The 14,303-nt window shown below is 34.3% G+C and overlaps 1 protein-coding gene across 1 annotated transcript in view; it reads left to right on the top strand.

Moving 5' to 3' along the window:
• Window positions 1–14,303, top strand: part of syngap1b (synaptic Ras GTPase activating protein 1b) — a 155,267-nt gene that overhangs the window by 46,898 nt on the left and 94,066 nt on the right. Inside the window, exon 3 of the mRNA XM_051131245.1 lies at window positions 1,355–1,460. Within this exon, the coding sequence (XP_050987202.1) occupies window positions 1,355–1,460 (106 nt within the window). The remainder of the gene's footprint in view (window positions 1–1,354; window positions 1,461–14,303) is intronic.

Here is a 14,303-nt window from a genome sequence, read left to right as displayed (position 1 = left end):
TACAATTACAAATAAATAAATAAATAAAAACAGAATTGAGAGACAAACTCAGAAAAAAGTCATAATTGTGAGATAAAGGCACAATTACATAAATAAAATAATAAAATAAAATAAAATTACAAATAGAACTGAGAGACAAACTCAGAAAAAAATCAGAATTGTGAGATAAAGGCACAATTACAAATAAAATAATTAAATTTAAAAACAGAACTGAGAGACAAATAAATAAATAAATAGAACTGAGAGACAAACTCAAAAAAAAAAAGTCAGAATTGTGAGATAAAGGCACAATTACAAATAAAATAAAATAAAATAATTTGAAAATAGAACTGAGAGACAAACTCAGAAATAAGTAAGTAAGAATTGTAAGATATTGTAAGATAAAAAGAATTATAAGATAAAAAGACAAAACTGCAAATAAATAAATAAATAGAATTGAGAGACATAAACTCAGGAAAAAAGCCAGAATTATGAGATAAAAAGGCACAATTGCAAATAAATAAAATAAAATAAAAATAGAATTGAGAGACAAACTGAGAAAAAAAGTCAGAATTGTGACATAAACTAGAAAGAAAGAAAGAAAGAAAGACATTAAAAGATGATATTTAGCTTTCTTGGCTCTAACAGAAAGACATCTATCATTTTTAAAACTATAAAGACAAACCGCACTGATGCATCTTCAGGCAGAGCGCACAATATTGTCTCAAAGTCAGCTGTGTGAATCAAATGTCATATTCTTATAAATCTGCATTGTTCTGAAAAGCTGAGCGGTGCATAAAAACGGAAAGAGTGTCCCAGAACACAGCCGGGTCATGTGACTTCAGCCAAGCGACAAGGCCACCCCTGAAACATTTTAGCTGCTTCCCACAGGGCTCAGTGTCTGATCCTCTCTTGCCCCGCTCATTTATCACCCCAGACTGTAGGTAATCGCCTCCTTCGCAGCTCTGCTCTTGATATCCCGATCGTATCTCCCTCCGGTGAACACAGGAGAGACGCCCATGCCGCTAAACAAGCCCAGTGCAATCTGAAGGCAAACCTACGCCGAGATGTTTTCCTCCATCTGCTTGCGGACGCCGGGCGCTCACGGAGATGAATGAACGCTCACGAAGAATTCCCGTGAGACGCAGCCCCATACCGAGGCTTAAATAAACACATTACACACACAAGTTTGCATTTATTTTCTCCCTTCACCCCAAGCACACACACCATTGGTTTACTATTTCAAGGAGCCTCGTCTCAACGGGACTTGTTGTTTTAATAGCAGAGGTTTCCAACCGGTTTAGCGCAGAGCCCTGCAGCTTGTCGTATTGACCCCACGCTCTTTGCGCTGACCTTTATCTCCGCTCTCCCGCAGGTTCACCCTTTGTTGATGCGCGAGCGGCGCTCAGAGTCGCACAGGAACAAGCTGCTGCGACGGACGGTCAGCGTGCCTGTGGAGGGGAGGCACCATCCTGAAATGGGTGAGTCACACACGTGCCGTCCTGCTGCTTCTATTTCTCCCCTTTCGAGGGTTAAAATTATATAAAAGTTATTGTATAATAGATTACATAAGGCAAGACACCCCAGGTGAATGAAAATATATTGATATATATATATATATATATATATATATATATATATATATATATATATATATATATATATGAATTCTTACATATATATGTATGTAATTACACAGTTGATTGATAACCTTAAAGTGACAGTTCATCAAAAAATGAAAATTCTGTTCTGAATTATCACCCTCATGTCATACCAACCCATAAGAACTTCGTTCATCTTCGGAAGACAAATGAAGATATTTTTGATGAAATCAGAGAGCTTTCTGACCCTGCATAGACAGCAATGCAACTGACACATTCAAGACCCAGAAAGGTGGTAAGGACATTGTTAAAATAGTCCATGTGAGATCAGTGGTTCAACCTTAGATTTATGAAGCTACAAGAAAACCTTTTGTACACACAGAAAAAAAATAACGACTTCATTCAGTAATTTCTTCACCTGTGTCATTGTGAACGCGCATTGAAGACTGACATGGAAGAGAAGAAATTGTTGAATTAAGTTTTTGTTTTCTTTGCACACAAGAAGTATTCTTGAAGCTTCATAACATTAAGGTTGAACCACTGATGTCACACGGACTATTTCATCAATGTTCTTACTACCTTTCTAGGCCTTGAACATGGTAGTTGCATTGCTGTCTATGCAGGGCAAGAAAGCTCTTGGATTTCATCAAAAATATCTTCATTTGTCTTCCGAAAATGAAATTGGAAAATGTCTTACGGGTTTGGAACGACATGAGGGTGAGTAATTCAACAGAATTTTCATTTTTGGGTGAACGGTTTCTTTAAAGGAGAAGTCCACTTCCAGAACAACAATTTACAAATAATGTACTCACCCCCTTGTCATCCATGATGTTCATGTCTTTCTTTCTTCAGTCGTAAAGAAATTGTTTTTTGAGGAAAGCATTTCAGGATTTCTCTCCATATAATGGACTGATATGGTTCCCCCGATTTTGAACTTCCAAAATGCAGTCCAAATGTGGTTGTAAACGATTCCAGCCAAGGAAGAAGGGTCTTATCTAGCGAAACGATCGGTTATTTACATAAAAAAAAAAAAAAAAAAAATACTATTTAAATACTTTTTATTCTCAAACGCCCGTCTTGCCTTGCAGTCCTTGAGCTCTGTGTACTTTGGCTCAAGACAGTTAGGGTATGTCAAAAAAACGACCATATTTTTTCCCTCAATTTCAGAATCATCCTATGTCATTGCAGACGCTCCGACCCAGTCTTTGCAAAGTGAACATGCAAAAAAGATCAAACACCCTTAACAAAAAAGGTAAAACAGTGATATAGGATGATTTTCAAGTTGAGGGAGAACATGAGATGGGAGTTTTTCGACATACCCTAACTGTCATGAACCGGAACAAAAACAGTCCAGGCAGAGTAAGACAAGACGAGCGTTTGACATTAAAAAGTATATAAATTGTATTATTTTTATTAATATAACCGATCGTTTCGCTAGATAAGACCCTTCTTCCTCGGCTGGGATCATTTACAACTGCATTTGGGATCATTTGAAGCTGCATTTAAACTGCATTTTGGAAGTTCAGAATCGGGGCACCATATCACAAAAAACATAATTTCTTTACGACTGAAGAAAGAAAAACATGAACATCGTGGATAACGAGGGGGTGAGTAAATTATTTGTAAATTGTTGTTCTGGAAGTGGAGATCTCTTTTAAGAATTGCACGCAGAATTGCAAGAACATTTGTCTAATTTTCTATGCACTTATTTGCATTCATTTTCAGAACAGAAATCTGAACATTAGATAAAAACACGTTCAAAATTCAAAATCAAAATTTTTACAGAAGGGATTTGGGAAATCTCTTTTTATCACCCCATAAAGAAAATTATGGAAGCCTATTTTCACCAAGGAAAAATAAAAAAGGAGAGACTTTTTCCCTGCCATTCTGACTTTCTGACAATTTTGACTTTTTTGTGAGTTAATTTCTCAATTCAGAAAAAAAGGCAGAATTGTGAGATGTAAACGCAGAATTCTGACTTTCTTTTGCATAATTCTGACATTTACTGAGTTTATATCACACAAATCTGTTCTTTTTTATTTGCTACAGAATAAAAAATTTCAAAAGCTAATTGCGACTTTTTATCTAACAATTATGACTTCCTGTTCTTAATTGCAAGAAAAAATTTTAATTGTGAGTTATAAACCTAAAATTGTGAGAAAAAAATATCTGAACTGTGAGATATAAACTCAGAAAGAATTGCAAGGAAAAAAGTATGAATTGCAAAGTAAAATTCTGTCGTAATTACATATCCCCCCCATAAAAAAATACCCAACCGCAAGAAAAGTAATAATAATTTTCTCTTGTTTTTAGGAATAAAATATTGTATCAAAATTGGGCAGGTGAAAGGTGCACTAAGAAATTTTTGCCAAACAATGTTGATATTTGAAAGCACCAAAAAAAACAAAGCTATAGCCCAACAGGACCTCTCTCCTATTTTGATATCTCCACTCCACACGTACGTACACAACCCTGGCATAATGACGATCACAGAAATGAGCAAAGTTGACACACAAGCATATTCAAACAAAAGCCAACACAGATAAGTTGTGTGAAACAATGCAAAATCAACATGACTAACCTATTAAAAAGAAAAACAACAACCTCTGCATCTGACTCCAGGCCTTCCTGCTCCTTGAGTTCTCTCCACCTCTGGAAAGCAGCTCTGAAATTTACACAGGTCCTACCTCTTTCTTGATCGTAACCCTTCTTTTTAATGTTTTGTTCATCTGATAGTTTCCTCTTTTTTTTATCTTCCATTTCTCTCTATCTATAGACAATCTGCTAATATAGACAATCTGTCCTGAGCACTCAAATTGAGCACTCTCTTCTCTGCTCCTTGGCTACAAATGTGTTTGGGACCCGGTCCGACACTGTGGTCAAAAGCATTTTTCACAGATTGCTTAGTGCACCTTTAAATATGAACATGACTCTCAGTAAAATTTCTGTTTCTGAATAAAGATAGAATTGAAAAACAAAAAAGTTTGGTATATGTAAGTGTTGCTGAATTTAAGATTTCTGACTCTAATTTCTGTGTATTAAAAAAAACTGAGAAACAGCCTTAAAATGTATATATTGTAAAATAAAAGACATAAATAGATAATTAGCAATAAAATAAACACTTAAAAGTGTATTTAGGATGTTTTGTTTCCGCTAGTCTGAAACAACATGTTATGAAAACTCAAACAGTCTTAAAAATCTAATATTTGACCACTGTGTGAAAAAACCCAAAAACAAACAAAACAAAAAATAGAAAAATAGGGGTTAAAAATTGTACCTTTTGGGGTACAACAGTTTGCCGCTGGAGCAGTACCCTTAAAAGGACATCTTTATACCTTTTTACCCATAATAGGTACATATTAGTACTTTAAGGTACTAATATGTACTTATTAATGGGTAAAAAAGGTACAAAGATGTCCTTTTAACTGTTGTACCCCAAAAGGTATAATTTTAAACCCCTATTTTTCTGTGTGTATAGTGTCTTGCCTTAATTATATATAGTGTTTTACTAATTTATTTCAATTTTTGAGTCACCTGTCCACCTTTTTTCATTTTTTGCTGAGCTAGTTGCAAGGCTTTTTGGCATTGCCTACTTACAAAAGGTGATGATTTAGCCAAAGTAAGGCTTACACTTCCCTCCAAAAGTCTGGAAACGCCCTAGAAAAGTGGGGTTTTGGACAATATTGGCATGAATCCTTTTTAATTTGTGATAATTTTGCAGTGATAAGGGAGAACACAAACTACGAAAACATATTTTACTACATAAACAGTTTATACATCGAAAAAAAATTTTCAATTCATCAAAATATCCACCATTAGCAGCTATTACAACTCTGCATAATCTGGGCCTAAATTCATTGTATTCTAAACTTAATTGGCAATCAATTGTTGAAGCTATTAACGTGTGCTGACCCAAAAATCTTTTAAAAACCTGGGCCAAGTTTAAAGCAGTAACCAGGCATCACAGCTGGCAAAGGGGCATGTCTGACTTTGACATGTATATATTGCCATTATTATGTAATCAAAATGAAAATTATTATTGTTGGTCTTCAATGATAATGTCAAGTTACTTTAATGTATTTGCACCAAAAAATGATAAGGATTTATGCTGATATTGTCCAAAACCACACTTTGCCAGGGGTGTTTCCAAACTTTTGGAGGGCAGTGTATAAAGCAGCTTAATTTTACTTCCTACTGTTGGGATGTCCTGATTCCACACGGTCTGATGTGTTGACACCTCTAACAAAACTAGATGTTTATTGGCATTGATGGATCCATAAAGAATCTTTAACATCCATGGGACCTTTGTAATTGCACAAAAGAATCTTCAAAGTGACTAACTGAGACTAATTAAGAACTGTTCACTTAAATGTTCTTTGTAGAACCCAGGTTCTATAGCATCACTGAAAAAGATTCTTAAGAGTGTAGCATGCAACCTGGTGAATGTGTCATCCATGCGAGGTGTTGAGCGAGGTGGCCCTCTGCTGATCATTCCAGACTCCTTCTGCAGTTTCCGTGACAACGATATGGGATTTGCACAGTTTCCGAGAAGCTGCCCACAGCTATATGTTCTGTTGAATGTGAGCTATGCTCTGAGCGACACGGGGGCTCTGTACCACCATATGCTTTCCAAAACGACAGGCCTTGAGAAAGATGAAATATGGAATGGAATTGATCTCATGAGAACAGCGTTAATTAGCTGAAAAGACGTGCTATTTGGGGGGTAACGTTCGGTGAAGTATAGATTCATTCTTCATAGCAAAATGACACGGTGACCCATTTTAAAGCATCTTTTCCTCAGTGTGCTTACTGCGTAGTTTGCACTGTGTGTAGACATTCAGGATGAGACTACTAAGCTCTGTTCCAAACCCCTCATTGTCTGCTGTCTAAACACTGCGAACATCATTTTTTAGTTAGTCATATTTTTTTTGTCTAAAGATATTTAGAAAACCTTAAAGGTGACTTAAAAAGTGCTATAATCGGGTCCCTGGTGCATCTAAAAAGCCAGAAAACAACCCAGTAACAGATGTGTGCACACAGAAAAACCTATATCAGAAGTTTAAAATAATATGGTTTTAGCACCATAGACATGATAATCAGTATCTGAGTTACGAGCTATAATAGTTGGACTTATATGCAACTATTACAGAAGGTTCAAATATTCAGAAGGAAACACAATGCATTAAGAGCCGAGGGGTGAAAACTTTTGGAATTTGAAAATCAGGGTAAATTTGATTTATTTTGTCTTCTGGGGAACATGTAGGTATCTTCTGTGGCTTCTGAAAGGCAGTACTAAATTAAAAAAAATACGATATTTAGGCAAAATTTAAAAAAAAAAGTAAACTTCTTCATTCTGTTCAAAAGTTTTCACCCCCCGGCTCTTAAGGCATCGTTTTTCCTTCTGAAGCATCAGTTAGTGTTTGAACCTTCTGTAATAGCTGCATATGAGTCCCTCAGTTGTCCTCAGTTGAAAAGATGGATCTCAAAATCATACAGTCATTGTTGGAAAGAGTTCAAATACACAAAAATGCTGAAAAACCAAAGAATTTGTGGGACCTGAAGGATTTTTCTGAAGAACAGCGGGCAGTTTAACTGTCCAGGACAAACAAGGGACTCATGAACAACTATCACTAAAAAAAAAAAAAAAGAAGCACAGCTGTGGATCATTCAGGTAACAACACAATATTAAGTATCAAGTGTATGTAACAGTTATTTTATTTTCTCATGTGGACTATATGTAAACGTCTTTTATGTGAAATACCTTATTTAGTTCAGTACTAAATAAAAATGCATTTTGTATGATCACTCTTATTTTGGTAAAATAATTAATATTTTGCAGACAGTGCAAGGTCTATGTAAACTTTTTACTTCAACTGTATATTACATATTGTAAAAAGGGGCATAATTTACCTTCTTTAAAACTTTTATTTATATTTCTAAGTATTTAAAACTATGTTTACCATGACTCTACCATTTTGCCCTAAAATGCTATCTAGTGCACAAGTTTAGGAACAAAGTTTAGGAACAAAACTCTAATTTTACACCAGGACTGTTTGTTTACTCTCCAGAGAGTTAAACTTTATAACAGTCATTTAGTATAATAATGGTTGTATTGCATAATACACCTCATATAACAAATACTGGTATAATTATTTTTTTTTAAGGTGTGCAATGCACCAAACAAGATTAACCCCACACCCAATTCACGCCATTGGTTGAGCCAGAAGTTGACAACACACAGAGCAACATTGTGAAACCACCACAGAGAAAAATCATCCAACACCTGGTGTGCTTATAATCATTCCTGCACATTAAAGTAATGCGCAAAGTGTTTTAACATAAAAAAAAAAAAAATAAATAAATAAATTGCACGCTTCACCTTTTAGAGTGATTTGGCTTTAAGCAACTCATATGGTCAAAAGCCATTAGCTAAGATGCTCTCAAACAAATTAATTGAAAAGAAAATTCCGAAAGCATCTGTCTGTGTAGTCGAAGTTATATCTTTGGAATTAGCATACGCTCACCGATGCAGTCTATTTGTTTTTTTTGTTTTGCCTAGGGCGTCAGAATTAATTGAAGACTAAGTAATAAACAAGCACTTAATGCTTTGGTTTAATTTTGGTTGTTAATTGCAATTTGCACTTGTAAGCAAATCACCACTGTAGTGGCGGTTCTTTGTGTGGCGAAATCTGAGAAGGTTTGGCAAGATCCAGGGTGTAAAATCACTTTCAAGGTAGTGTTTATTAGAAATAGTTCACCTAAAAATGTAAATTTGATGAAAATTTACTCACCCTCAGGCCATCCAAGATGTAGATGAGTGGTTTCTTCATTAGAATGGATTTGTAGAAATCACCAATGGATCCTTTGCAGTGAATGGGTGCCGTCAGAGTCCAAACAGCAGATAAAAACATCACAATAAGTAATCCACACCACTCCAGTCCATCAATTTACATCTTGTTAGGGGAAAAGCTACATATTTATAATAATCAAATCCTTATTTTATGTTTTTTTTTTAATGCTGCTACCAGCTAAAATACCAGTCCTCTATCCATAATATTGCTTTCTCCAGTGAAAAAGTTGTCTCCTCTGAATCAGGAGAGAAATCTGCACAGATCAAGCACCATTTACAAATAAAAACGGTCCAAAATGGTTATAAAAAAATAAAATGTCAGTGAATTTTAGGAGGAAACGTTATTGTGGATTATGAACTGCAATTTTGACCAGAAGTGATAGTTTAAAGTAAAAGTTGGATTTGTTTATTACAAATACACAGTTTTTCGCTTTACAAGAGGTTAATTGATGGACTGGAGTGGTGTGGATTACTTGTGGATTGTTGTGATGTTTTTATCAGCTGTTTGGACTCTCATTCTGACGGCACCCATTCACTGCAGAGGATCCATTGATGAGCAAGTAATGTAACACTAAATGCTAAATTCTCCAAATCTGTTCTGATGAAAAACAAACTCAGCTGCATCTCGGATGGCCTCAGGGTGAGTAAATTTTAAGCAAATTTACATTTTTAGGAGAACTATCCCAGTGTGAGATCAGATTTTGTTGGTTAGAATAGATTTAAAATAGAATCTGCTGGATAATTCAAAGAATAATTTGCCTAGAAATGATTTACTCACCCTTGTGTATTATATTTCTCTTTTCTGAGATGTTAGGCAGAACATCTGAGCTGCTTTCTGTTGGATCTCTCAAATCTCTTTGCACCAGATTATACAAAATGCCAGTGGTTATTGCAAATAAACACTTTAAGTATGATCTTTTCTTCTGCATGGCTTCAAAAGACTTTAATGGACTACTTGTGCGGTGCTTTTATTGTATTTTCTTTGCGGGTATAAATCCCCATTCACTTGAATTGTGTTGTAAAAGCTGCTTGGACATTTCGAAGGTCTTTTTTACGACAGCCAAGAAGAATATATTACAGCTTTGGAACCACTTGAGGATGAGTAAATGATGACAAAATGTTCATTTTCGACCTTAAATAAATAATACTGTTAATAGTAATGGTTAAATTAAATTCCGAAGCACATACTGTAAGAAATTACATCTTGACAAAAACCCAACTTGACAATAGATGGCACTGGCTATTATTATGAAAATAGTTCTAGGCTAAATGAATTACCATGATGTGGCGAGATATATAGTCACATGAGAAAATGAGTCACATTAATGAATAAAATTCCCTTTATTTGGGATGGCAGAGCATATTGCTCTCAGCTAACTAACAGCGTGTGACTGGGCAAAGATTTTGAAACGAGGCATTAGTTAGTGTATTATGCAGATGTCTTCATCAGAGTGCACGAAAGGAATTCGCTTTCTAAGGGGTCGTTTACCCACAAATGAGAGTTGTGTCATTATTTACCCATCCTCATGTTGTTTCACGAACCTGCATGCTGTAATTCTGAAGAATCTACACAGATTTTTTCTATGCGACAATGTTGAACACAGCTATCAAGAGCTCCATAAAGATAAAAAGGTACAAGTAGTCCATACACTCTGGAAAAAAAGGTACAAAAGCTGTCACTGGGGTGATGCCTTTGTACCTAAATGATCCATATTGGTCCACATTTTATTACCTTAAGTGTATATATGTGACCCTGGACCACAAAACCAGTCATAAGTAGCACAGGTATATTTTTAACAATAGCCAAAAATACATTGTATGGCTCAAAATGACAATTTTTTTTTTTTTTTATGCCAAAAATCATTAGGATATTAAGTAAAGTTCATGTTCCATGAAGATATTTTGTAAATTTGCCACCGTAAATATATCAAAACATAGTTTTGATTAGTTGATTAGTGATATGCATTGCTAAGAACTCCTTCTGGACAACTTTAAAGGCGATTTTCTAAATATTTAGATTTTTTTGCACACTCAGATTCCAGATTTTCAAATAGTTGTATCTTGGCCAAATGTTGTCCTATCCTAACAAACCATACAATAGAAAGCTTATTCGTTTAGCGTTTAGATGATGTATAAATCTCAATTTCAAAAAATGTACTCTCATGACTGATTTTGTGCTCCAAGGTCACATATTAGTACATAAAAGCTACAAAAGTGAACCTTTTGAAGGCTGGAGTAATGATGCTGAAAATTTTACTGTAAAAATATGGTATAGCAGCATTTTAGGTTTTATGGTTTTAACTTAAATTTACAGTTAAATGCCGTAATTTCATTAACTGATATAATGTTAATATACCAACCTATTGAAGTACTGAAATCTGTTTTGTACCCTTATAATACATTGATAGCCACCAAATGCAGGTGGTGATGAGAAAGTCACATGATGAATCGAAGCTCATCACAAGCAGCTTTTAAATAATAACAGATATAGGAGGTGCACAGTGTCATTCACACAAACACTAACACCATCATGGTGTCATTCACACATGAAACTGAAATAATGCAATAAACATTCAACATACAACCCTACTGTACAGAACTGTTTAGAAAAAACTAAGAAGAAACAGTTATTTCAACAAAAACATAAAATTTGAAGTGTAATGCAGGGAATTCTGGGACTATTAATTTACAGTTATTCACTGTAAATTATACATTCTTTTTCCACTTCCAAAAACGGTATACTGCCGTAAAATAACATGTAATGTCCAATACAGTTTTTCACCATATGGAGTAGGTAAATTTACTGATCTGCATAAATGTGTCTATGTTCGTGCAAATCATTCGTGATCCAGCTTGACCTACAGCAGAAATGAGTATAAGGTTTTTTTTTTTTTATGAATCTCTGCAATCACCCTTCCTAAGAATGTGCTAGTTAGCAAGTTTAGTGGCTAAATGCAGCTAAAGTAAACAGACTCGTCACTCCAAAGAAAGAAGAGAGGGGCGGGGCGAGCAGAGCTCATTAACATTTAAAGCAGCCTCGACCAGAACAAGGTAAAAAGGGTGTTGTTTTACACAACCATTGAGAATTTTTAACCAAGGTATATTATATACTTTTCATTAAGAAGCTAAATAATCATATTAACTTGTGCAAAATGGGCATCCGATGACCCCTTTACATCTAAACTTTTGTAAAATACTCCACACAAGCACTGGTTTGCATGATAACTTCCTTTATTTTCCTTTATTTATCATTCACAGCATTTTTTATTGTTTTAATGTATACACATTGCCTATTTAAACTCGTTTAACAAACATCAAAAGTACAAATTAAACATTAAACAGAAGTAATTCATGTGTAATCGACCAGAAATATTTTAACATCCAAAGTATTTTTATTCTGTATCTTTATAAATAAAATTGTTTATTTTATGCAGAGTATCAGGCTTTTTTTTTTTTTTTATCACGCGATAAGACCAACATTTAGGTGATTCACACCGCACACATGAAATTGAACGTTATACAGCCCAGTAATTATTTTATATATAAAAAACAATGTACACAAACCTGTTTTTACCAAAGAAATGCATCAGTTCGATGGCACTTAGAACTGCTCTCTCAACGCAAAATCCCCGTGTTAAATAACTCAACCGCTGGGTTACGTCTGACCCAGGATCTGAGTAATACAAAAACTACCTAAACGTTGGGTTGTTATGTCTGACCCAGGAGCTAGATAACACAAAAACTACCCAAACACTGAAAAAATAACCCAAAAAATTGACCCCCAAAGCTCAACCTAGCATTTGGCTTAAAAATAACCCAGGATTTTTTAGAGTGCATTTAACAGGTTTTACTGTAGCATTTTTACAGTCTTTTACCATTACATTTTTTATTACAGTGCAGTATTTTTTTTTATCAGATAAATGCATCCTTGTTGAGCAGAAGAGATGCCTGTCAAACAAATTAAAAAATATATATATATTACTGACCAAAACTTTTAAATGTTACTTCGTGTATATGCATTCATTTTTATTGAATTATTCCTTTAATTAAACAGCATTTTTGTCTTCATCACACTCCAAAGTATTAAGGTATAATATTAAATAGTCTTTGCTTGGGCGGTTTTCTGCAGGGCAACATCATAAGCACATTCAGCTTCTTTATGCTGAGCTCACAGCCATAATCTAACTGCTGATGTGAGTTTTATGCACACAGAATTCTGGATTTAACAAAAAAAAGTAGTGCTACATAGTGCAATATCTTGTCAGAAACTTCTACGCTTACATTTGTACAGATTCGCCCGCTGATTGGCTTTCTGTCTCTCTTCCTGTTTCCAGCGAGTCTTCATTTCATTTTCCAATATTTCATTTAATGGAAAGATTTCTTTGTACCTGCAGGATGCCAAAGGCGAGACAGTTTAGTGAGGCCTGTTCTCTTTTGTTCACCCTTTCTTCCCCTGTTCCTCTCGCACATGTAACAATGTGAATTATTGATTCAGAACATGATACAGCTTTTCCTCTGACGGAATGAACATCATGCGGGGTCTTTGCAGTGCCTTGCTGTCCCCTGTGGCAGAGGGTCCACCTCCTCATGTGTCTTCATGTCTCCACAGAATGATTGTATTTATGAGATGAGCACTCATGAACGCCACCACAGTGTTGTGTGGGATTTTCTGTAAGCTTTGACTCTCTCAGCTGGGTTCAGTTGGAGAGTCATGGTGGAAGCAAATTGGTGTTGGTCATGATTTGTTTTAATAGTTGGATTTGTGAGTTAAACAATAAAATGTGGATTTTGTGCTTGTCTGGCCAAACTACATTTCCCATCATTCTCTGTGTAGTGGGTAATGAGCATGAGTAATGGTTAATGTAATGTATTTAATAACTTAATGAAATATTGCTTTAATAAGAACTTTTCTAGACTCCCATATTTGAGTAAAAGCACAAAAGTACTAACTTTTAAATATTCGTGAGAATCAAAAGTAAAACTACTGAATTAAGACACTAATTTGCCCCCACATGTAAAAATATAGATTTGCTGAAATATTTATAAAAAAAATACAAAGATTACCTATATAGATATATACCTATACCTATAAAATTACCTAATATAGTACTAAAATAAAAATATTTGCATTATAAAATAATTTTAAAAAATGTATTTTGGTTAAAAATAAATATATTTAAATTGATAATATAAAAAATACACAATATTTTTTCATTACACACACACACACATACACATATTTTAGTTCATTTAATTTTTGCAATTATTTAATTCAAATGTATATGTTAAAAATTATATCTAATATGTTAATAAAATGTTGTATTTTAATTATTTAAATTAAAACATGTCTATGTAAATATTTAATAAATTAAATTATTATTCATAATATGATAATATAAATTTTTATTCAATTAAAATATATTTATTTTATCCAATATTCATTTTTACAAACAATTTAACATTTAACAAATAATGTCTTTTCATATTGAAAACGTTTTCTTGCTCCTTTGAAGCAGGATTGTTTTCTGCCTCAAAGTACATTTTGTAGTGTATTTTAACATTTAATTGAATTTTCTAATAAAAAAAACTAATTTCTTAAGCAGTTTAGATTGTACTTTGCAAATATTTGAAATGGCTTTTCTGGGGCAATTTAATTTGCTCGCATTACGGGGCAAAACAGCCACTAAGTGTGATTATACACAGTCTTCGAGAGACAATCATTATATTTTAAAGAGGTTTATTTTGCTTTGTCACAGTGTGATGGAAAAAATTGTAGCTTGCTTTATAAAATGTCGATCAGAAGCTTCTAGCAGCTGGTTGCTTTGACAGTGGGCTGAACAAACACACAACTGGTAAACTGTAATCCCACACGG

This window comes from Labeo rohita, chromosome 16 (genome assembly GCF_022985175.1).
Source record: "Labeo rohita strain BAU-BD-2019 chromosome 16, IGBB_LRoh.1.0, whole genome shotgun sequence".
In the NCBI taxonomy this organism is placed as follows: Eukaryota; Metazoa; Chordata; class Actinopteri; order Cypriniformes; family Cyprinidae; genus Labeo; species Labeo rohita.
Note: the sequence above shows the minus strand (reverse complement) of the source record. Positions and strands in the feature narration are given on the sequence as shown.